General features: G+C 34.8%; 1 protein-coding gene across 1 annotated transcript in view; it reads right to left on the bottom strand.

Moving 5' to 3' along the window:
- The window catches only part of Cdc42bpa (CDC42 binding protein kinase alpha (DMPK-like)), a gene marked incomplete at its 5' end in the record, with an annotated part of 272,087 nt that overhangs the window by 100,458 nt on the left and 144,737 nt on the right, over positions 1-26,892 (bottom strand). Inside the window, 5 exon segments of the mRNA XM_005374798.2 lie at positions 13,142-13,264; positions 18,626-18,792; positions 21,234-21,313; positions 23,422-23,670; positions 25,959-26,159. Coding sequence (XP_005374855.1) covers positions 13,142-13,264; positions 18,626-18,792; positions 21,234-21,313; positions 23,422-23,670; positions 25,959-26,159 — 820 coding nt within the window.

The raw sequence follows: 26,892 nt of genomic DNA, 5'->3' as shown, positions 1-26,892 counted from the left end.
TGTAGAAATGCATTATATATCTATTAGGGAAAAAAAATCTAATGACTGCTATAAAGAACACCTTCAGACCAATTAAACACTTAAAACTTTAAAAACATGACAAAGCAAATCAACCAAAAAAGTTTGTGTCCACTACTGTTGTCATAGTTCTGATGTTACTCCAAATATTGTAAAATTTTTGCTCCTAATAGTATAGCTTCAGATCACCTATCCAAATTTCACTACTGGTTATGTAAAAAATAAACTCTGATTTTTAAAAGTAAATACTGAAAACTTCTGATCTCAATCAGTTCTTCCAGTTTTTCAGATAAAGTAACTCAGGAATTTGAATAACTTGCTTAACGTCATATTGTTAAAAGCATACTAGAATAAAGACCAGAGTGCAGAAAATTTTGTACTGACTTCTCCAATTTGGAAAGTAATGTTATTAAATAACGTTTAACATTATTGAATCAAAAGGCTTATTATGAAATAAAACAAATCTATTAATTTTCATAGATGCTCAAATAAAGTTAATAAACTGATAAAATAGTAAAACATAAACTATCAAATTACAGAACTGAAATCAATCAAGATGAGATATGTATATGAGCCAGTTCCTCACAATGAATGTAGTATATGTATCACAAACATATACTAATAAAAATTAAAGATAATAAAGAAGTGAAGTCAATGAAAAAGTGAAACATATGCATGACTGATGCTCTTAAAATATTTTCTGTTCTTTATAAACTCATCATTGTAAGTGTCCCAAATAGCATCACACCCTCCAGGAATGTACATATGCAGAATCTCAGGCTCTATGCAGATTTAATGAAATGGAATTATAGAAGCTCCTCAGGTGAGTCCTATGTACAACAGAGTGAGGGAAACAAATACACAAAGCATTGCACATTGTTGAACTTAATGTTTACAGTAAATGAAGTGTTAATACTAGTCCTATTCAGAAGTGTACTTCATTTGCTTAGCTAAATCCTGTGATCTAAAAATCATTTAAATGTATTAGTATATAGTGCACTAAATAATCCTACATTCTATAAGCAAAATAGTTTACAGGCTTGTTATAATTTTGCTCTTTTGAAAGTCTAAACATATTGAGGGCTGGGGATATAGCTCAGTGGCATAAGCGCTTGCTTGACAAGCACAAGGTCGTGAGTTCAATCCCTGGTACTGCAAAAAAAAAAAAAAAAAAAATAATAATAATAATGTCTAAACATATTTATAGATAGCACAGTATTTAACAACTTTTATTGGGTTTGTTTTTTTGTTTTTTCTTTAAAAGAGAGAGGGTCTCACTCTGTAGTACAGACTAATCTGGAACTCTGTATGTAGCCTAGGCTGGCCTTGACCTAGAGAACCCCTTAGCCTTTCAAATCCTGGGATTACAGGCAGGTACCATCACACCTGGATTAATAACTTTTGAAGATATATGCAAAATATATTAAACTAGTTCTCAGTTTATCTTAATAGTGTCCTTTAATGAAAGTCTTTGAAGAAGAAAACTAAATGCCATAGGGTATTTAATCCTAAAGATCACAGGGTCTTCAATCTGATGTTCAGAACAGTTTATAATTTTTTCAAACTTTGGCATTTTATATCAGAATTTTCCTATTTATATTAATTTATTTCAAACATGTTTAAATGATATTTTCTGTTATTTTATACCTGACATTTCAACAATTTCTAAGGTAGATACCAATTTAGTTTTCTATTTCTAGTAATGAGGAGTCAAAATTTAATATATCAAAAAAGCTTACTTCTGTTATTTCCTGGTTCACTTTAACTATTTGGTTAAAGAAAATAAATCCTAAAATTAGTGAGCAAACTTTCTGAGCATACTTTCTACTTTTAAGGGTTCTATCAACTGTAGTCAATTTTTTTGCAAATTATTATTGACTCATTTCAATTGTTCTTTGTAAGATACAAAAGAATTTAGTATTTCATAAAATTCATGTATCATATAAAGCTCACAGCTTTAGAAAGAATAGCTTCTACAGCCTTTAAGGATAGTTTTTTGTATTATTTCATCATAGGTTTAACTTTAGGCTCACATCTACATTTTATTCTGGCTGCTTTACAGTGGAGTTAAGTAGAGAAATATATATCATGTTTCACATTTTAGATACTTCATAAATGCCTAAAAAGCTCAAATAATTCATTTAAATAACAACCTGTGAATTATGACAAGCACAAAAGGAAACTTACTGAATTACAAAATCTTAGAAAAAAGAAAACCACTTGATTTTTTATTAATCCTCCACTGTGGAGTTAAGAACATCACCTTTAATTTGAAAACCACAGAATTTTGTGTTCTAAAAAGACAAACCCCAAATCAAGAAAATCTACAATGTCTCAAACTTTGGTCAACTACTGGGTAAAATGAGTAACGCAGAAGAGCCTTTACTTTCACTGCAACAAATAGTATTTGATTAAAACTTTGGAAGAAATAATCATCAATGACTACTAAAAATATCTTAGGCAAAACAATTAGCAGTAACAATTAGTCGAAGTTATTAAAAACCAGCTTTAGTGAACAAACAGAAAAAGTAGTATCAAAGTATGTCTGCTCATACAAACTAAATGATTCTTAGTTTTTGGCTGCTATCAGAATTCTGAAATTCAATCTATTAGTACTGAGGATTTAAGGAAGACAAAATACACATGGAATACCTGTCTCTGAACTGTGAGGCATATAATAGACGTATAAAGTATGATCTCTGTCCTGAAGGACATAACCAAGTTAGGAAGGCAAGAGTAACACTCTTACCATCATTAATAAAGAAGAACATCAACTACAAACTGTGTGGTAGGTTATATGTGCTATAGGATTAGAAAGAAGGGTAGAAATGAGAGACAGTAAGGGAGTGTCCAAAATGCAACACTAAAGCCAAGCACAGTGACTCATGCGAGTAGTCCTGGCTACTGAGGAGGCTGAGGTAGAAAGATCTCTTGAGTCTAGGAGTTAGAGACCAGTCTAGACAACACAGAGAGACCTTGTAATTAAAAAAAGAGAAAAAAGTAGAACGCCAGTAAACTGGAAAGGGGATCACAACCACAGTCAAAGAGAAAGAAATGTGTAGAGCAATCAAATATCTCCTTTATTCACAAGCAGCAATTTTGTAGCTTTTCCATTATAATCTTTTCTTAAAATAATACAGCCAGTCACACATCTTTAATTCCAGTATTTTGTGAAGCTGAAGCAGGAGGATCACAAGTTTGTGTCCCACCTGGGCAACTTAGCAAGACCCTGACTTAAATTAAAACTAAAAAAGGGGCTGGAGATGCCCTGGGTTACATACCCACTCCCCCTGTCCCAAATATTACTCTTCTGAGACATGAAGATATTTTACTTCTAATTATAATGGGGCAACTGAGATAGAGATTGAAAGACAAATGTTAGTTTAGGGTTAAGAGACAGAGGGAGTACAAAGAAGAACAAACACCTAATCCCAAGCCAATACAGAAGTTTAAAAGGCATACTGCTGTGTACTATAATACATCCTTCACTTAGAAAACAAAAATATTCCTGTATTTCTCATATAAAATATTAAATAAGTTGTAATTTTTTATTTTGCCTGCAGACATTCAGTAAGTATTTACATTCTGTTTTGTTATATGGTACCAGGCATTGAGCCTGGCACCAAGAATACAGTGTAAAACTAATTCTGTCCCTACCCTCTAGGAGCTCAGAGTGTGGTGAGAAAAGCAAATATTAAAAAGAAATTACAAATCATTATAAATTTATTATACTCTTCTAGGAATTTTAAGGTATTGTGAACTACTAGAGAAATACAAAACATGAAATTACCAATGGGTGATTTCACTTTGCTCAGGAAGTATGTGGAGAAATAACAGATTGAGAATGCTTTGGACACTTTTCCTCCAGAGCTGAGGGCAAGTAGGGGCTACTCATCAGGTAGGTGTTTACAGGAGCTTGTGTTTTATCTCCACCTTTGCTATAAAAATACTTGAGGCAGAGGAGCCTTTGCTTTCACTATACTAAACAGCATTTGATCCAAACTTAAGATGGTTTGTGTCTAACAGCGAATGAATGAGGCACAGCTCTTACCTTCAACTTCATCACCATGCCTCTAGTACCTAGTCTGACTCCTAGGACATGGCAGCACATCAAGATTTATGTCCTGAATAAAGAACAAATGAATGTTGCTGGTGGAAATGTAATATGGTACAACTGCTGTGGAAAATACTGTATGGTGATTTCTCCAAAAATGTAACAGAATGAAGGCTGGTGGTATGGCCTAGCATGTACAAGGCCCTGGGTTCATTCCCTAATACCACAAAAACTTAAAAAATAGGATCACTGTATAATCCACAATTCACTTCTGAGAATATACCCAAAAGAAGTGAAAGCAACAACTTAGATATCTGTGCATTTATGTTCATAGCAGCACTTTTTGCAATGGCCAAAAGGTAGACTCAAGCCATGTATTCAATGGACAGAAATGGATAAACAAAAATGTGTTATAGTAATACAATGGAATATTAGCCTTAAAAAGAAAAGAATTTCTAACACATGCTATAACAATGGATAAACCTATTTTCCCAGAAGATCTAAAAACATCATATCACAGTGATATATGTGCACCTGTGTTCATAGCAGCACAATTTATAATTGCTAAAATGTGGAAGCAACCCAAATGTCCATCCACCGAGGATTGGATAAGAAAATTGTGGTACTTTTATATAATGGAATATTACTCAGCTATAAAGAAAGATAAACTTGAGGCCTTTATATTTAAATGGTCACAACTAGAGACCATACTCATAAGTGAAATAAATCAAACATACATGTGCAAGCACCGCATTGTTTCACTAGTGTAAATCTTGAAAGAGTTAATTCAAACTTGGAGGTATGATAGACACTGTGAAACAATAGGAAACTGCTGAAGAGTAAAGGGCAACTGGGATGTGGGAAAAGAGAAGGGAAAGAAGGAGAAATTTTGTATGTATGTATATACATGACAGTTAACATGGTTGTTCTTCTGTCTTCTATTTCTATGCTGAAAGAAACTGTCAGTGAGTCTTTGGTTGACCAGTATTGCATGTCTATATCTGTTTTCATGAGAAGCCACTTTGAAGATATCAATATGTAATACAACAACCATTGTTAATTCCCTACCACTTTGTTTGTAACTCTGTATTGTCTGTACTGTGCTTGTGATATGTTGTAAAATGTTGTATGTCTGTTAATGTTTCCCTCCTTTTATCTTTAAAATAAAAACAAAACAAAACAAAAAAACAATGGATAAACCTTGAGGCTATTACGTTAAGTGAAATAAGGAAGAAACAAAAAGATAAATGTTATATGATTCCACTTACACAAGAGTCCTAAAACAGTCAAATTCATAGAGACAGAAAGTAGAATAGTGACTGCCAGGGACTGGGTGGAAGGGGTAGGCAAGGAGAAAATGGAGAATGATTGAATGAATACAGGCTTTCAGTTGGGGAGGATAAAAATATTCTAGAGACAGATGGTGGTAATGACTGCCTAATAATGTGAATGTGCTTCACAGCACTGAACCTCAAGCTTAAAAATGGAGAAAATGCAACTACAGTGGTACCAGTAGGTCAGTTCATGAACTTAATTCTTTCCATGATTCTGGTTGAAAACCAACTTGGATGAGAACCGAATTAAATTTCCCCATAAGGTCAACCCTGAAGAATTAAAACTACTTTTCTGTATATTCTTTTCGGTGCATATACTCCAGCGTCAGAGCTGAAGACGGCAACCCAGAAAAGCCAATAAATATAGAGAAAAGGCCTGAACAAGTGTTTGTTCTTATCCCAAGGACAAGGCAAGGGCCATGTACTATATGTCTATTATCAAGAGAGAAAACTCTTAGAAAACAATGGAAAAGGCTGTGCCTCCATGCTCACCTATGTTGACAAAGGACAAGTGAGGAGCCAGTTTCCAATCTTATGAGGCTGTAACGAAATGTCCAAACACAAGCGTTGTGACAGAGAAAGACTGGTAGACAGTAAGGAGGTTCATCCCACTAGCTGGTAAAAAAGCACACCCTCCCCCTGACAAAGCATCAGTAGACACCATGTGGGGAATCCAGACTTCTCCTTCCAATAGGGCAGTAGAGTGCTCCACTCTCTTCCCTCAGGGGTGAAGTGAGAGGAGCTTAAGAATTTTCACCACCATTTAGTGGCAAAAAAGTCATTCTCTTAGTTACTTTTCTCTCCTTGCTGAGACAAAATACTTATACCTGAAGTTAAAGGGGGGAAAGGTTTGTTTAGCTCATAGTTTGTAGAGATTTCAGTCTATAGCTGGCTGACTCCAAGGCAAGGTGGCATGGTGGACACGCACTGCAGAGGGGAAACAGTTCATGGCAGGCAGAGGGTAGCAAAGCAACAGGTACAACCACAGCTCTTTCTATCTACTGTATCTTATCCAGGCTACTCAGGCAAGTAGTACTCTCAACCTTAACCCTAGTGCCCTTGATCCTAGCATTGCACCATGAGTCAACTTTAGCACCACACACTCTAGACCCAGCCACCTCTGAAAAGCCTCACATATGACTGCATGAGGCTTTGGGGGGACATCTAGACACAAGCTATAACAGCCATCTTCACCAAAGTATCAGCAGAAATCATGCTGATGGCTTGAACATCTAACAATGCTCAGCAGTAATGATGCTCTGGGGTGCAAAGGCTGGCCAAGGAGGGAAATTAGACTTCTACTTCACCTTGGCATTAATAAGGCATAAATCTCCTTTCCACTGGGGTAGTACTGCCAAGAAAAGCCAACTAAAATGCTTTAGATAGGATCTAGAATCTAATGGAAAATCACTCATCTTCCCAAGAATAAGAAAAATCTCAACTTGAATGAGAAAGACAATGATCAGGTATAAAACAGCTAAGTAACAGAGACACTATAATTATATGACAAACATATTAAAGCAACCAAGATAAAAATGCTTATATGAGCAATTCTGAACATACTTGAAACAAATAAAAGATTTGAGCAAGGACATGGAAAGGATATAGAAAGAAACAAATAATAAAAAAAGAGGAAAATGGCAATTTTATAAGTGAGTAATGCCATAACTAAAATACAAAGCTCAGCATGTGGGCTTAACAGTACAAATAAGAGATCAAAGGAAGGAATCAGTGAATCTAAATATAGAAAAACAGGAATTAGCCAGTATGAACCAAAGAGAAAAAACAGATTGAAAAACAACCAGGGCTTCAGGGACTCTTTAGATGGCAACAAAAATCTAACATTCATGTTGTTGGAGTTCTAATAGGCCAAGGAAAATTAGGCAGGTCTGAAAAAGCATTTGAATAGATAATGCCTTAAAACTTTCCAATTCTGGCAAAAGGCAAAAACTTTCAGATTCAAGATGAAAAAAATTCCAAATAGAATAAACTCATAAAAATCCGTATCAATACACATCATTATAACAAAAGATGAGAAAATTAAAGAAAAACTCTTGAAAGCTATCTAAGGAAATAATATCTCACATACAGAACAAAAATACTAAGAATAACAGTGACTTTCTCATCAGAAACCATGTAATCTTAAAGGAAGTGGCACAATATTTTCTTTCTTTCAGCATAGTATTTTCGAGGTGATTTTAAAAAATGCAAAACAAAACCTGTGGACCCTGTTTCCTATTCCCAGCAACAATATCCTTTGGGAATGAAGAGAAAATCAAGATAGTTTAAGATTAAAAAAAAAACCTAAGAATTTGTTGGTAGCAGGCTTACCCTAAAAGAATGGGTAAAGGAAGTTCTGTAAACAAAAAGGAAACAACAAAAGAAGGAACTCTGGAATATATGGGAGGAAGAAAGTTCACAGTACACAAAAATCGGAGCAAATACAAAAGACTTCTCTTCTTCAGTTTTTGAATAATCATTCATGGCTGAAGGAAACATTAAAACCTTATCTGTGTGTTCCTAAAGCATATGCGCAGGGAAAACATAAAACAATCACATAGTAAGTGAATAAGCAGATGTAAAGGGAGATAACAATATTATACTTCAGACTGGCAAAATGAGCAACCACTAAAAACAATTATATAACAGATATATTAAAAACATTGTATGCTAACAAAAATGGAATTCTAAGTAATTTTCAAGCAATTTAAAGGATGAGGAGGAAATAAAGAAATGCAAAAGGACAAAACAAAAAAATGGCAGATATAAGCCCTAATATTAATTATAATAATTATATACATAATTACATATCAATAATTATATTAAATATAAGTGATATAAATTATATTTATGATAAAGTGGATTAAAAACATAATTCAATACAAATGGCCAAAGCATATCGTGAATCATGAGGGAAATGCAAATGAAAATTACAGTGAGGTATCATTTCATATATACCAAGACAGCTAAAATAAAAAGGAATGAAGTACTGATATATGCTACAGCATGAAAAACTGCTCAAAATATGACGTGCTGTAAAAGAAGCCTGACAAAAAAGATCACACATACATTAGACAATTCCTTTTTTAAGAAATATACAGAATAGGTAATATCATAGAAAGACAAAGCTGATTAATGTTGTCAGGGTAACATAGACAAAATAAGCAGAATGCTCATGTGTGTGATTTTGTTTCGTAACTAAACAGAAGCAATGGCTATACCATACTGTCAATATACAAAATGCTTCTGAACTGTACCCTTTAAAATGGTTAGCTTTAGCCAGCTGTCATGGCATGTGCCTGTATTCGTAATCCCAGCACTCTGGGAGGCTGAAGCAGGCAGTTTAGCAACAAAGACCCTATCTCAAAATAAAAAGTAACTTTTTTTGTTTTACAAATGTCCTGGGCTCAACCCCCAATACCATTTTAAAAAAAAGCTTAGTTTCATGGTATAGGAGTTTAAATAACAATGCTATTTATATGATTACATCTAAGATAAATCATATCTTAAATTTCAGCCAGCTTAAAAGAACTGAAATCATTTGGAGGATATTCAATCACAGAATTAAACTAGAAACTGATAACAGAAAAATAACTAGAAACTCTACAAACAGAAACTAAATACACTTCTAAATTATTCATGAGTCAGACGAAACTGTAAATGAAAAAAACTAAAACATTTAACCAAATGAAAACATAATACATTGAAATTTGTAAAAAGAGTACTGAGAGAAAAATTTGTAGCACAAATTGCGTGAAAAAGTCTTAATTAATCTAAGTTCTCAGTCTAAAGACATAGAGAAGAAAGCAGGAAATAACAAAGAGCAGAAATCAATGAAATGGAAACAGAAACAGAGAGAAATCAATGAAGCAAAAACCTGATTCTATGAAAAGATCAATAAAACTGACAGAGGAAGAGGGAAAGAAAGAGGAAGGGTAAGGAGATGGAGGTAAAGAGGGAAGGGGGAATGTAGGAGGACACACACACACAGAGAGAGAGAGAGAGAGAGAGAGAGAGAGAGAGAGAGAGAGAGAGAGAGAGAAAATCAGCATCAGGCATTAAACAGGAGCTATCCCTACAGACCCTGAAGGCATCAAAATGATATTAGAGAACTATGAATAAAAAAGGAATAATATGAACATATCAACACATAAAAGTCTGACAGTTTAGGCCAGATTAGTTCCCCTCAAATCAAAAACTACCACAACTTATCTACTATTAAGTATATAATTTGACTAGCTTTATAACTATTAAGAAAACCAAATTCATAATTTGAAAATTATAAAAAAGGGGAAAGATATATGCAATCTGAAGAGAAACTAGAGTATATCATTTGAAAGTTATGACAAGAGAAATCTCAGTGTCCAGATGCAACAGAGAGTTCTACAAAAAAGTGTAAAAAGTACCTGCCTATTGTGCACAATCTCTCATAAGGGGGAACAGGAAGGAACACTTGCAGATTTATTTTATTTAAGTAGCATTTCCTTGATGAGGGGGCAAGGAGAGGGGAGAGAAAATCAAAGATCGGTATTTCTCATGTATGTAAGAAAAAAGAAGAACAAAGATGCAAACTTAACAGTTAGAACAGGTTTATTAGAAATAAAACCAAGAGGGGCCGCGGACATGAGAACCAAGCAGCACCATCTCTTACAGACTCAGGGTTTTTTTATAGGGTTAAGAGGGGTCCTTGGGAGAGGGCTACGAAGGGAGTTGGAACTGGGTTGGTATGGCTGTCCTTCAAGTGCGCAGCCTGTGTTCTGATGGCAAGGGGAGTTTGCGGGAGCTGACTGATCTGCAGGCAGCTTACGGGTTCCAGCAAATTGAAATCTTAAAAGCACTGAAACTAAGGGGTGTTTTGAATGCGACCTTGGTCTCAAGGTGCTGGTCTGGTTTCTTCAATGTATATAAATGAAAAAAGCTCTAAATATTAGGTATAGGATTCAACAATATGTAAAGATAATTATGTAACATAAGCAATTTCCTTATTATTTCAGGGATGTAAGACTGGTTCAACAGTTGGAAATCAACCAATGCAATCCACCATATTAACAGATTACAGGGGAAAAAGAAAATCACACGTACAACTGATGCAGCAAAAGCATTTGACAAAATTTAACATCCACTTATTATTTCAAAAAAACCTAAGAAATATAAAAATAGAGGAAAACTTTTAACTTTTTGGGGGGCCATTGAATTCACTGCCTTTGTACTGAGTTATATCGCTATCCTTTTCTTTTCCTCCCTATCCTTGTTTATGTATTTATTTTTCTTTTCAGACAGGGTCTTACTAAGTTGCCCAGGCTGGTTTGGATTTGTGAGTCTTCTGCTTTAGTCTCCGAGTTGCTGGGATTATAAGTGTGTACCTCTACACCTTACTAGAATTTCTGACTTGATAAAAGAGTTATCTATAAAAACCTACAACTAATATTATACTTAAAGGTAAAAAACTAAATGCTAACATTGAAACAACTTTTTTTCCACCTCTAGCCAATGCAATGAGCCAAGAAAAATAAAAAAGCACACAGATCAGAAAGGGAGAAATATGAAAAATTTCTATTTACAGGTAACATAATTGCTAGCACAGAGCATCCCAAGGAGTCTTTAGAAAAAAACCTCTCCTAGAAGTAAGTTCAGCAATATCACAGAACTTAAAACAAACATATAAAAATCAACTGTATTTCTGTATATTGATAATGACTATATGAACACCAAAATTAGAAATATAATACCTTGCAGTTTCTCTAAATGGGATTATTTACCCTTATTCTATATATAATAGTGTAGATGACAACATAGATTCCTTTTGGATACTGGCAAAATAGTAATGTGACAGCATAACATTTTAGAATTTAAAACTTAGCTATTACATTGTGCCAAGACAGAAGCTCACTATTTTGATAAAGCACTCAACTACCAGATGGTTGATTTGAATGTTTCAGATCTATTTCACTGCAGTTTTTAATTTTAAAGTAAGATTGCAAAAGCTACTACTATGCAGAACCATACTCTATTGTAAGAAAATATAAATCTGACATAGACTCATAAGTGAATTTTCCAACTCCATTATTTTCTCTTTGAAGATAAATCACTGACTATTCCAGCTGGTCTTATGCTCCACTGCTTTTTTAGTGCTGTATAACTCTAAAATATGATGTTCAGCACTACTCTTAATATTTTATCACTGGAACTAAAGTAAATTATTCCACCAACCATGTTCCAGATATGACCTATTTTTAGACATACAAAATTAAAGAACTGAGGAGACAGGAGTTTATGGGGACTGAACTCAAGGACTTGGACATGCTAGGCAAGAGCTCTACCACTCAGCCACATCTGCACCCAAAGGTACAGAAATCTGATAGAGATATTTCTGGGGAAGCAAGCCACTTTTACAAATTATGTTCAGATTTAAGAACTCCATATGTATTTAATATAAGCAAAATTTTGTGAGGGTTTTTTTTTTTTTTGAGATAGGATCTCGATTATGTAACCCAGCCTGGCCTCAAACTTGTAATCCTCCTGCCTCAGCATCCTGAGTGGTGCAATTACAGTCAGGCTGCCCTATGCCCCACTCTTCTTTTACCTATTTTTGCCTTAACCTGAAACATCTAAAAATGCCTGGAGACATCTGATGATTCTAGATAATATAGCGCCCTTCTCTGTAACTCTCCACTTACTTAGATCATGTGATAGAGGCTTCTTAATCCTGAAAACAGGTTCCCATTTCATGCAGAATAAAAAGCAAAGACTTTACAATAACCAGCAAGATGCTACTGATAAGGCAACAAACCGCTTCTATCCCATTATCTCCCTAAACTCAGGTCCTTCATTCTCCTTGCCTATTCATTCTGCTCCAGCCATGCTGTCCTCTGTTTACACATGAAGCACAGTCTGACTTGGGGGCTTTGCACTGGCTTGTCTTTCTCCCTGGAACATGGATTCTCCGGATTACTCTATGGTTAGGCCCTTTACCTACTCTAGAATTTTGCAACCATATGATATCCTCATTTAGGCCTACACTAGGACCTACCTACTTACAATGATAAACTCATCTCAAATATCTAAACGCATTCTCTTTATTGTAATTCTAGGTATTCATCACCTCCTAACATATTCTGTTATTAGTATTGCACTTCATTGGTATTGCATTTCAAAAGCCTGAAACAACACGTGGTATGCAGTAAGTGCTCAATAAAGATTTGCTAGCTAGCTGAAATAAACAATAAATGAATAAAATAGGCCTATAAACATTTGTCAATTTTAATTTTAGTTAATCTCAGCAATGCATTGAAAAATGAGCTTCGTTACAAACAAAATGAATTTTCACAAACCTTAATGTCTACACATGTACAGTTCCCTTGTCTACAGTGTCCTTCCTTTTCCTCAATCATAGCATCTTTATATGATTTGCCAGACAAATTCCAACTCAACTTCTAAAACTATAAATAGGGCTTCCGAAAAAAATCATCCTTGCTCTCATTAAATCTGGGTTAGATGTTCCGCTCCATGTACTTATTTATTTTCCCCCATAGTCTTTCCAAATATATTCCACTGACTATATGTCTGCTTCCAAGACCAAAACAAAGCTCCTTGACAGCACAACCTGTTGTTATTTGCCCCCCTACCCAAACTGACACATAACTCACAACATGTAAGACAGGGAAGCAAATAGGTATAAATACACTATTTTTTAAAATCTACCAAACTCAATTAATGATGGATTACAAAAATTTACCTGCTACTTGTTTCCTTAGTTTTTCAATTTCTTCTTTTAAGTTTTTTATTTCTAAATCTTTGCTTGCTGTCAGTGGTCCATCGACAGTTGAATGCTGTAGAGCTTGGACAGTCTGTGTTGATTCTTTTAAAAAAAGAATGGAAGAATAAAAAAAAATTCACATACTTTAAAATTTTATAATATGTATTAGTATACTTCTCTGTAGAAAAATCTTTATATAGGTCTGTAGACCAGAACAGTTATCCCCTGACAAAGAGCACGTGCACACATTTAAAACTGTCATGAAAGTTTCACTGCATGTCTTTAAAATTTATTATACCTATAAAAAAGCAACATACAAATGAATCTGTCCTTTATTCGATGAGATTTTTGGTTTGAAGTATTGTTGTTATACTCTGCTGTTGAATCAACTACTCAGTCCCATCTCTCTTAGCAAAGAACATCATCATGTGATAATTTAAAAAGTTTACATACAAGGAACTAAGTCCGATATATGAAGGGAGGCTTAGATGTGCCATTATATAGTACATACAAGTCCCAGCCTTGTAAGTTGAGGCTCATCTATAGGTAGCATTGGCTCCTCAATTTAATCACAATAATTAAAACAGATATACTAATTTATCTTGCAGTGGGTTTTTGTTTTGTTTTGTTTTGGGTGCTCCTGGGGATTGAACCCAGGGAGCACTAAACTATATCCCCAGCCTTGTTTTTATTTATTTATTTATTTATTTATTTTGGTACTGCGAATCAAACTGGGACTTTGTGCTTTGTAAGGCAAGTGCTGTGCCATTGAGTTATATCCCCAACCTCCTTCATTTTTTCTTTAAGGCAGGGTCTCATTAAGTGGTCCAGGTTAGCCTCAAATTCACAACCTTTCCTGCCTCAGTCTTTCATCAAGCAGTTGGAATTACAGGCTTTACTTTGTAGTTCTAATGAGAAGATTCAAGATATTAAAGAAACACTAACTATATTGAGGATTATTCTCAGATATCACCAAAAGATATGTAAAAAAAGAAAACTTCAAAATCATTTTATATCAGAAATGAAACCACCTTTTGTCCTAAACTAGGCTTCCTACTATTTATGGAAATGTTTCTAAGTAAGAAGTCTCTCCCCTACTGTAATTATTCTGAATCAGCACAAATCATTACTGGACTTGAACTTGTGATCCTCCTGCCTCAGCTGCCCAGAAGCTAGGACTACAGGTTTGCCCAACTGTGCCCAGCTTCATTTTCTCTTTTTTTTTGGTCAAAATCTAGTATTTCCTCTACCTTCCTTGCCACCAGCTAATGACCCTACTTTGTATGTTATTTACTGTCTATCTCCTCAGAGTAGAAAGTAAGCATTACAAGAGAGGTGCTAAAAATTAGACCAAATCTCTAAGGTTTTAGAGGATTTCAGAAACAAAGTCCTTCCTGAGGAAGCAGGCCTACCTCAAACTCTTAGGTGAATCTCAAAAACAACATGTTATGTAAAGGAATCCAGACACAAAACTGAATATTACATAGCACTGTATCATTTATATAACATCCAAGAATGGGTAAAAATTAATTAATAATGAAATAAATTAGCACAGAGTTTCCTTTTTAGAGTGGCAGGGTACAGAGTGGGAAAGAACACGAGGAGACTACTACATTGGAAGTACGCTGTATGTTGGTATGGATGGAGGTTACAAGAGTGCACACATACATACACATTTACTGTTAATACACACAGAAGAGTGCTTGCACATACTACTATATTGTCAAATACCATATTAAAAAGACAAGCCAAGAATGGTAGCACATGCATGTAATCCCAGCACTAAGGCAGCGGATCAAAAGCTCATGCCCAATCTGGGCAATTTAGCAACTTACAAGACCCTGTCTCAAAAATAAAAATTTTTAAAAGGGCTGGGGATATAGGTCAGTGCAAAGACTCTGGGCTCAATCATGTGTATGAAAGGGCTTTTTAGCAACTTACAAGACCCTGTCTCAAAAAAAAAAAAAAAAAAAAAAAATGCCAGGGCAAAGGTCTGGGTTCATTCCCTAGTGCTGTAATCAGTCAGTCAATCAACCAATCAATCAATTAAACCTTATTCATAAAAGGGGAAGTAGTTCACATACAGAAATTTTGACAATTTATGGATGAACAGAAAGTAGTCTGTTCTACTGATGCCAATAGTGTCTTTCTCTACTTGTCCTCAAAAAGTATGATTATAACATTTTATGATTGTAAAATCTGATTTGTTCACTCTTAGGAGTTACAAGTTCTTAATTATTTGTTAATACATGCATTCCTTCATTCACAAAATATATAAACTAGGTTGTATGTTATATCTTTCATTTTGAAGAAAATGAACCATAGAAGGGGAATCCTGGGTGCTGGGGATGGACCTCAGATTGAATTATAAATAGGATAACTAGGAAAGGCCCTACTGAAAGCTTCCTTGAAATAGAGACCTAGTTCAACTAAAGAAAGAAGTCCTGCGACTATCAAAAGGAGAACATTTAAGGTAAGGCAGCGGCTAATGCAAAGGTCCAGGGCAGCGGAGAGGGAGTCTGCTTGGCTGTGGCAAGAACAGCAAGGAGCCCTTGGGTGGCCCAAACAGAGAAAACAAGAAAGTAGTAGGAAATGAAGTACGTAAGAAGCCTCATCATACATGACCTTAGGCCACTGAAATTAATTTGGTTATTAATATGAGCTTGGAAGCCTTTGGAAGCAGGGATAAGACAGTGAAATAAAATGATCTAAATTATATTTTCATATGATTAGCTCTTTTAGAAACAAACTGAAAAACTAGGGAAGAGGGTAGGAAAAGGTATAGTAAGGGAAATCAGTTAATAAGTTGCTACAATAATATAGAGGAGAATGGACGGTGGTTTAACATTGGATCAGAGCATTACAGTGAGTGATAACTGGACTATGGTTCTATTAAAATGGGCAAAGTTAACTTGATCTGCTCATGGATCAGATAGGAATGTTAAGAAAAAAGAAGGCTTAGGGATGGCCATAAGGTTTTTCTTCTCACAATATGGAAAGCCTGTAATACTCTAGGGCACTCTAACAATCAAAGGTCAGAGTTAAGAAAAAAATCAGCAAAGGAAGCTCTAGAAGGGCTGTTTCATGAGGAAAAAGAAAAACTAGGAAAGTAAAGTGCCCCACCCCAAAAGTTTTATCTGGAGGGAAAAATGCTTAATTGGGTCAAATAATGCTGATAGGTAAAAAAGACAGGGACTAAGAAACGATCAGTGGATTTTACAACACAGGGTAAATAAATGGGCAGGGAAAGAAAAGTAAGCCTGTTGGATAGCATTTAGGGCTGGTGCTCATGAATTTGAAATGACAAGAGTCAACTTACTGTGTGTTTTAAGTATGCTATCTTTGCATATGCAAAGCTGTATGTTATGACAAAAAGCAAGTAGAATTATGCATGTGAGGATATGTATGACAGTATGATTACTACTAACTGTAGAATAGAAACAAGAGTATATGCTGGTTTGAACCTTAACGCTCACAGGTTAAAGGACTGATCACTAGCATGTGGCACTACTGGGAAATGGTGGAATCATGAGAAGACAGGACCTAGATGCAGAAAGTGAGTTACTTCAAGGGTAACCTTGAAGGAGATCTTGACATCCCTTTCCTGCCCTCTTTCCCAGCTATACAGTTAATAACTTCTGCTACCACCATGATGAACTGCTTCACCAAGGATCCAAAAGCAACTGGGCCACCACACACTAACATCTGAGAAATCACGAGCCAAGGTAAATCTTTCCTTTGTTTAAATTGTACATTTTGTCACAGTGATAGAAACTGATAACACAGCATAAGAACAGTGAAACGGTAATTATAGGGTGATACAGAGAATTGTAGGTGATGGAATTGAAGGAATACTGGAGTTAAGACACCAGGGAGCCCATCTTGTAAAACAGTGAATGTAAAAGCTAAGAGGCCAGATACTGAAAAAAAAACCCTGAAGGCCAAAAACACTGGTGCCACTGGTACAGTTGAAGAGGGTAACCCTATGGCCGTATGGCGAACCTTTTAGAGCTTTCAGTGGTAACAAACAGCCTCTTATATCACATGTGTCACAAGTTCACCACCACTAACTACCCTGAGGCTAAAAAGCCCTAAAAAGGGGAAGTCCCCTATAGACGAACCCCTGTTCTGGTTAGAGAAATTGGCAGATATCCCTAACCTGTTATGTATTCCAGAGATGCCAGATATAAGAGAAAGTACTCAGCTGGCTAAACCCAAGGTTGAAAAGAAAAAAAGAAAGTTTTTATTACCACTGCAAAACTAGTTGGTAGTGACAAGAACAGTGGTATGAGGGTGTTAAGCTTTGCAAAATGCCTAGACACTGTGCTACCAGTTTGTAGCTCAAAAGTGACAGAGCCATACAATAAAAGTTTTCAGTCAACATTTGAGAAATACAAGATAGAATCACCATAGGACCATCTTTATCACACTCCTTGGCCACCACAGAGGGAAGAGTGTGCTTTTCCTGAAGCAAGTAAGCACTGTACTGGACTGGACCTCTTTCTCTTGGTGGAGTTCCTCTGCATAAAACATCCTGGAAAGCTGTCACCCACCACCTCTACAAGACTTGATCAACTACATGAAAATGTCAGAACACCTCACTGATACTTACTTCAAGATGCAGTAGCTGTAGACGCCCAGATACATGGACAACGAAAACAGTGAAAATACAGAGAATGTGAAATACGAGATTACAGAGCACTGCAAGGTTAATCAGAAAGCTACAGATTTACAAATGTTTCTAAAAATCAAACTTATGCTTCAGCTCCCAGGCTACAGTGTAATCTGACAAATGGAATTTATCCTTATAATTCAGTGTTCTAAACTTCTTACCCAAAACCTAATTAAATAATAGAGACAGACAGACCTGAAAATTCCCTGGAAAATTATAAGTAGGAGATTATGAAAGGCTTGCCTGAAACTGAGATTAGTTTAAATATTATAACTTTGAGATTTATCTTGCTACCATCAGAGGAATGAAGGGGGGGTGAAGGTTTTTGTCAATGAAGACTTGAGAAACTAGGTCAAAACTTATAAAAGGTTCACTTTTATGTATTTAAAAATCACCAAACAATATGACAGGAACAACACTATAAAGAGTGACAGTGTGATTGGAGCAATAACTCTTAAAGATCAAGTAAATATGACATGAAAGTCATTAAAGTGTAACACTGGGGTGTGAAGAGCCCATTGTCCTTACAGTCTCCATTTCCTTTCCCCAGATGTATTTATTACCACACATTATATATGTATATACACACACACACAATGAAAAACATATTTTGTTATTTATTATTAATTGTGTTTTTACATAAATGGTATTATACTATGTCCTATATAAATATAATAACTTGACTTTTCACCACAGAGACTTTCTTTTAAGATAAAACAACTACTTGTAATATAGTTCATAACAAGATGGTACCAATTCAAAAGAAAAATATTATCCTTAAATATATTTACCTTGAAGCTTTCTACTAAGTTCAAGTTTTTCCTGTTCAAGACGCTTAATTCTTCTTTCATAAGCTTCAGTTGCTAAGTTGTTATCTAGAGTCCTCTGAACATTAACATCAAGATCTACTGAGGTGGGGCCAGCTGTAACTCTTAAACAGCTCCGATCAGAAAGAACACTGAAGAAAAAAAATGCAGGTTCACATTGCAATAAAAAATGTGAAGAAAATAGTTAACATTTTGAAATTATTTAAAACATGCATCTGAATATCTACACTCAGCTAGAATAAGTGTAGGAATATTTTTTGAATAATTACCATAAACCACTTTTATAAGTATTTTTAAAATGAAAATTTAAATCCCTCAAATTATTTTTAATCTTAAAAAAAACAAAATGAAGTTTGTTGAAGGGTTAGTAGTAGTTTAAAGCAATTTGACCACCTAAGTGAAACAACAGTTAAAAACATCTACCATGCTACACTTAACCAGAATTTTAAATTTAAATCCAAAACTGAGGTTCTTTCCTTAATTCAATATGAGCTAATAAAAAATGTAAGAGGCATTAGACATTCAGCAATAAACAAAAATCCTTGCCAATACAGAGTTTAAATTCCAGTGACAGGGACAGCAATAAGATAATTAAATAAAATCTTCAGTGCATTAGATAATGTTAAATGCTAAGAGGAAAACACGAAGAAGAAAAACAAAAATGAAGCCTGGAGGAAGAGGAGATAAAAATTTAAAGTGGTCAGGAAAGCCATCCTATGAAAGTACCTATGAGAAAAGTCAAGTTCAAGGGGGCCACCCAAGGAAGTATCAGGAGGAAGAGCGTTCTGGGCAGATGGAACACAACTGCAAGATTCCAGAAACAATGCTGTTGGACCAGAAAGGCAGATCATGTAGATGAAGTTGAGTAGAATAAGGCAAACGGCAGTAGGAAGTAAAATCAGAAAGATAAACGTGAACAAGCTGAATAGGGCTTATAAGAACTTCGGGTTTGCAATTACGATAGAAAGTCACTAGGGGTGGGGGTGAAGGGGATTGGTACTGAACAGGAAGTGACAGATTCTGACATATCTTTTAGCAGGATAACTTTGCATAGCTTCACAGAAATATAAGAAAATTATCATGTAGGTGGTTAAGATAGATTTTAAGTGAACAGAAGAAGCCTCCGCTGCAGAAACACATTTACGAGTCATCAGAAAATACCTGGAAGAATGAAGAGAGGACAGATGGAAAAAAAGAAGTCCAAAGACTGAGCCCTAGAACACTCTGAAAACACTGATATTCACAAAGATAAGGAGGATTAGGAAAACTGAAGTATAGAAACTGAAGAGTGGCCAGCAAGATTAAAAAGAAAAGCTGGCAAGTTCTCTGGAAGTAAAAGAAAAATGTTTTAGTAGTGTGGAGCTGTGGCAAAGATGAGACTAGGCAAATAAGACTAGGACTGAAAAGTAATCATCAGATTTGGCAGCACGGAGATCAAGGGTGAGAGTAATGAAGGTCTGCATGAAGTGACAGTGACAAGACCACAACCCTCACTGGAACGGATTCAAGGAACAGTATGAAAAAACGCGAAATAGTCAATAGAAATAATTTTCCTACAATACAGATCAGATAACTGGTAACAGGTGAAAGAAAGAGACTCAGAGAGGTTTCATATTTTGCTTTAAGATGGAAAAAAGAACTGCACGCTTTTAAGCTAAAGGAAATGATCTGATGATGATGATGACACAAAAAGGGTAAAATATATGGCACTAAAGTGAACAATATACTATGCTGGGCAGGCGAGAATGGACAGGGATGGCCTTAGCTAGAAGCTTTCATGGCCCATCCATGGTAAGAAGAGCACATATGAGTCCAGAGGTGCACAGGTGGAAAATGTGATCAGAGCTTGTGGAAGTTGTCTGCTGCTGGCTTCAGTCCTCTTGGTAAAAGAGTAAGCAAGAGCATTAGCTTAGAGTGAGGATGACTGAGATCTCACAGGCAAATGGAGAGTATGAAATGCTTACCTAGGTGCCAAGACTGAGTACATTAGAGTAATACAGTACAACCGCCAAGTAACAAGCTGAAGTTGGTAAACATGAATTAAAAGTAAGACTGGTAAGAATGGTTAGCTTTCTGCAGCCACTTTGAATTGCACAAATACAGCAGATAACTGAATTATAAATATTGACAAAACAAAGCAAATGTAACAGAATGGGAGAGCTAGGGAGCTGAGGTGGCACACAAGGTCTGATTATAATAATTCTCAGTGGAACTTAACCTGGATAAGGAGGAACAAGGGTATCTAGGTGGAATGAGGAGTGAGTGGAAGGATGGTATTGACCAATGTGTTAAAAATTCTCATGCTTAAAATCTATAGAATATATTCACTGGCATGACACTCTTCTAATTCTTGCTCCACTGCTGAGTATTAGATTCTGAGCTTCCTGTTTGTTCTACTCTTTCCCTTCCCAAAAGAGGTAAAATTCTTACGTATTCTACTTATCTAATTTTTTCCAATAGTATATTCATCTTACTTTTAAAATTATTTATTTATAAGGCTTTCTTATGCACTATGTTTTAAAAACTTTAATTCACTTTAATTTGCTACATATTGTCCAATGTTGAAACTTACCAGCTACTAGTATATGTAAAGCCAACAAATGGCAGATGGTGCCCAGAAAATGCAGTATGTGTTGGTGGGGGCATTGTTTCCTACAGGAAAAGAAAACGTTTGGTAAGAAAAAGGTAGCTGTGATTAATAGTTTGGGCTATAAATACTGTAAATAGGAAATATATGGCTTTGGAAATACTAATTATTTGGTACAGATGTTTAATTTTATAAAATTTACACCATGAATACTGATACAGTGAAATCCTGATAAAATGAAGACTGAAAGCCTGAGAGTACAGCCATTATTAATATTTTACATTTACATTTGTAAACTCCAAATCAATACCTAATGCTTTTGAAATTATTCAAGACATGAAGAGCAGAAAAATTTGAGTTATACTATACTCATATTTCTAGCTGAGGATGAAAAGGAAACACTCTGTTTTCTCATTTAAGCTCTCACACTTTAACCAAATGTCCTTTATAAGGTCTATTTGGTCCTACAGTTTTCATATTTTTGTGTCTTTTGCAGATAATTTCATTTTTTAAAATGTCTTCTAATCATAGCACTGAAGTGCTAGGTAAAATTTTTAAGTGAGGAACCTATAATGTAATTTTACAGAGAAAATGTGTTTGATAAGCTTCTTTCAGTTATAAGTTATACAGCTGTTAGATATGAGTTCAAAGATAATGAATCAACAATATATTATACAAGCCAGATGTGGTACTGCATGTCTCTAATCACAACATTTAGAAGGCTGAGGCAGGAGGACTGCTGAGTTTGAGGCCAGGCTGGTCTACAGTGAGTTCAAGGCCAGCCTAAACTATACAGCAAGACCCCATTTAAAAAAAAAAAAAAATCTCATCACATAAGGCACCTTTAAATAAAAACACATATAAAAAAAAGTTATATATTTCTAAACTGATAAAAACATTCTGACCAGAGGCTCTCAGGGACCTACCTTTGTATGTATTCCACAAAGCTAAAAAGGTCAATGTTAGCTAAAGCAATGTTCATAGTTAACCTCAAACTGTAACTACCATGAATACTTAGATTCATCTGTACTATGCACTCAATTTAAAATGCTAACCATAAATACAATTCTAGCAAAATATTGATAAAGGGAAGTCCATCTATTTCTTTCTTATAAAATTTAGGAAGGAAAATATAAGTTCTTATCTCCCTTAGATACAGTACCAAACAGTAAAAAATGGTATTAATATTTAAAATGTCCATACAGAATTGAAACACACTCAATAAAATTGAATAAAAACACAAGCTCAAACAGGTGCAGTGACACATGCCTATACACATCCATTTGCTTGGGAGGCTGAGGCAGAAGCATCACTTGAGACCAGAAGTTTAAGGCCAGTCTGGGCAACACAGCAAGACTCCATTTCAAATAAATAAGTAAATAAACAAATGCTAAAGAGCAGGAAAAAGTTCTATGTTCTTATTTTCCTAAATTTTATTTCAATATAATTTAATGACTCAGAGAAGAAGGCAACACATCCTGTGGACCATTTGACTAGACTGCTTGTCTGCATCTGCCTGAGCACAGCCATCCCCCCAGGCTAGTAAGGGCATGGACTTACTTTCTCCATTCTTTTCACACCACATTTGCTATTTTTTGCAGCAATATAATCGGTGTGGGTATTTGACCCCACAAATCAAGTCTCCCCACTCTAGCAAAAAAATTGCTAATTTTTATAGCCAGCTCCCAGGTCACAAGTAGGTGACATGGGTGAAGGGATGCAGAATTTACAATTTTAACTAAAGTTCAAGAGTATTTCATAAATAAATCTTTCTCCATTTATGTCCCTTTGGTTAATATATTAAGCTCTAAACTGACTGCTTTCGGCAGTTTTGTCCTGTTTCACGGCTGATTTTAAGGAGAGATTTGCCAACACTTTTACTCTGCCATCACGACATCCACTAAAGCACCTATTTTGTCTTCGTTAGGAAACCTATCATAATTTGTCTCAGAAGTAAATCTTTGACTTTTTCTCTTAGTTACAGATAACTATGTTGGCCTCAGTTAACTTTCTTAATTTCTAGATATATGATAAATAAACCCTGGAAACCATGACTATGATAGTTTGACTGTTAAGTGATGAGGTGGTGCTGGCACAGTACTCAGAGACCAAAAAATTACTTTACAACCATATTAAAAAGAAAAAGGACAGAAATACTTCACATTATACTTACAGAATTTTTTAAACAATCATCATCCACATCAAAATTTGACGTATCTGTTGGACTGCTAACTTCTGGAATATACGGGGCTTCACAGTTTCTAATATTATCCCAATCGATGCCATTAAAAAATGGGTGCTTCTTGAAGTCTTCTATTCCATTTTGACCAAGTCGATGTTCTCTGCTACAAATGAGTCTTCGAATAAGATCCTTAGCATTTTCAGAAACATCAGTCACTTGGGCTGGAAACTGAAACCTCTCCTGTACAGAGAAAAACAGAAACAAAATGTAAATCAGTTTCTGAATACAGAATAGACTTGTTTATTTTCTCAAAAATACACTTCCTTTAAAAAATATCTAATAAGTGTATTCTGGTATAGAACTGATACTAAAAGAGATCAGAGATGAATAGAAAAGACTGTTTTCCTTGAAGAATTTTAATTCCATATGTGACTTAGTCACAGATGTAGTACTGAAAGTATTAAACAATATGAACACAGATGTGCTAAATTAAATAGGATGAAATTTAAACTGATATTAAAATAAAGAGCTTATTAAAAGCTGTGACATCGACTTAACATTTCAATAGAATGTAGATGATCAATAATGTTCATATACATACTGTCTTTGATTGTTTGATCAATCTTACATTCTTACGTCTGGTGGGCTGAGCAACTTCATTGACAATAACAGTGTGTAATGTACTAACCATTGTTAATTCCTATCATTGTCTTGAGGTCATGTATTGTTTTTGTGTTGTTTTGATTTTGTCTTCATTGTTGTTTTGTTAGTTTTTTTAATTAAAAAAAAATTTTACAAAAAAAGAATGCAAGTTAATGGATTACACAAAAAATGACAAAATTTTGCTGATTTTTAAAGTTGGGCAATGAATCTATGGGATGTGGTAATTTTTTTCTACTTTTGGGTATGTTTGAGAAGTTCCAGAATAAACAGCTTTTTAAAAAGTGAAAAAAATAATGCTCATATACAATAAAAATTAATAATCACCCGATAATAGTAAACATTTTAAAAGAATTTAGTATCTCTCTGACACTAATGAAAGTATTTACTCATTTAATTAATTTACTACTCACAACAATTGTCTTAGGTGACTACTACTATTACAACCATCTTACAGAAGAAAATGAGACACAATGTTCAAGTAATTTTCTCAATGCCACATAACTAGTAAATGACAGAAATAGATCCTGAACTGAAGCTGTCTTACTCAATGATTCTTACAGCTATTTTCAGTTTTTCATCTCTTCATAATTATTTAGAGCACCATCTTTGTAGCATAAACTCTATAAAATCTATAGAATAACTAATTATTAAGCAACTAATCATAATAGTATCACCAGAACAAATTAAAAAGAACAGATTATCATTCTCTTCTGGAGTGTTCATATTTATATTCATGGTTCCTGCAACTGCTCAGTGTCTTCTGAAACACGTAATCAAAACTTTTCCTCTTACTATATATCTATTCTATTTCACTTAGTGCTATGCTAAACAGATTCAAGCTTTGCAAATCTTTCCTGCTGTGAATCTGGAATGTTGCTAATGTATTGTGATCATAAATAATATCTGAGTAGATATTCTGTATACATATCTTTGCTCTAATGAACATTTTCATCTGATGGCTTGTTAGAACTGAGCTTACTCAACTCAAAGGTCTAACCATTTTGTTTCCCTCAATCCTGGGGACTGAATTCAGGGCCTTCATACTAAACTATAACCTTAGCTTTTAAAATTATTTTAAATTTTGAGACAAGATTTCCTAAATTGCTAAACTGCCTGAACTGGACTCAGTCTTGTGATTCTCCTGTCTCAGCCCTCCATACTGCTGGGATTAAAGGTGTGTGCCACAATGCCTAGATCCATTTTTTAACACGTGTGACCTGGACAGAAAGGTTATAATTTACAGTCTCATCAAAAACACCTAAGAATGCTCACCTCATTGCATTATTTACATATTGTATGTACATACTATTTTTCTTTTTATCTTTGCCAATTTGACAAAAAATAAAAATATATCACCTGACATGGTGGCGCACACCTGTGATCCCAGCACTTAGGAGGCTGAGGCAGGAGGATCACCATAAGTTCAACGCCACAAAATGAATTCAAGGCTAGTCTGAACTACATAGTGAGACTCTATCTCAAAACAAAACAAAGAAATAAAATATGTCATTCTTAATTTTTTTTTTTTTATATTACAGTGTTACTACTAAGATTGAGAATGGTACATTTACATGCCTTCTAGTCATGATTGCATGTATAATAAGAAATGACTTCAACTGTCTATTACCTTTCTTATTCAACTGGACAGATCACTCAATTTCCTACTTTGGACAAATACAAAAAAGGTTAGAATTAAGAATTTATGTATAATTTATGGATTGTGATTACTCATGTTTGTTGTTTCCCTCACTACCAAAGGAATGTGATTTTTCACTATTTTTAGAAAAATATTTTTTCTTTCATATCACACTACTTTGCTGTTTTATTTACCACAATAATTTCAAAAGAGAGTAGAATATACTAACTTTATGGTTCATAATTTTTCCATATGTCTCCACCAGAGATTCTGCATAGAATGGTGTTTCTCCATAAAGCATTTCGTACATGCAGACCCCCAAAGACCACCAGTCACACTCAGGTCCATATCTGCCTTTTCCATCTTCCATGGCTTGAAGGATTTCAGGAGAAATATAATCTGGAGTTCCAACTGCCACCGAGGACTGAACCTGAAGAAGAAGTTCATGTTTTTATTAATGTATTATAATATATTAGAGACTATTTTTACGTTAAAGAATAGTTACACTTATGTAAGATATGCAATAGACAAAATTATCTAATAACAAGTATACTTTGTCATTATCTGAACTTAGTTTCCCAGTAAATAGGTTAAGCTTTTATATCATCTCCGTAGTAATGGTTTTCCAGATGTTATAACACTGTGACAGCTTCATTACAGTTGTTACTTAGCTGACTACATTTAGGGGAACAATATGCTCTAAATCATCACAATCATTAAAAACAAATTGAATACTGGATTTATATTATTATTGTTGATTTACTAATATTTATTTCTGATATATATATGTATATCCCATATATACATCTGGAACTGAAGATTTTATTATCAGATGGGGAAATTGATAATGCAAGAAATGTAGGCCAATAGTAGAGATTATATTCAAACTCCTTAATGGAAACCTAAGAAAAACAAAGGTGAACAATGTATTGTACAGCAAAATATTTACTAACTACTAAAATATTTTATAAAAGGGAAAAAAGTATCCTTCAAAAAATAAAGTCTTAGCTGGATGTGGTCATATATACCTATAATTCCAGCACTATGGAAGGCTGAGGCAGGAAGATCACAAATTTGAGCCCAGCCTGGACAGTGTAGTGAGACCCTCCCTTAAATGAAAAAAGGAAAAAATGCCAGGGATGTAGCTCAGCGCAAAGGTCCTA

The sequence above is a fragment of the Chinchilla lanigera genome, unplaced genomic scaffold, assembly GCF_000276665.1.
Source record: "Chinchilla lanigera isolate Chin_1 unplaced genomic scaffold, ChiLan1.0 scaffold00005, whole genome shotgun sequence".
Lineage (NCBI taxonomy): Eukaryota > Metazoa > Chordata > Mammalia > Rodentia > Chinchillidae > Chinchilla > Chinchilla lanigera.
Note: the sequence above shows the minus strand (reverse complement) of the source record. Positions and strands in the feature narration are given on the sequence as shown.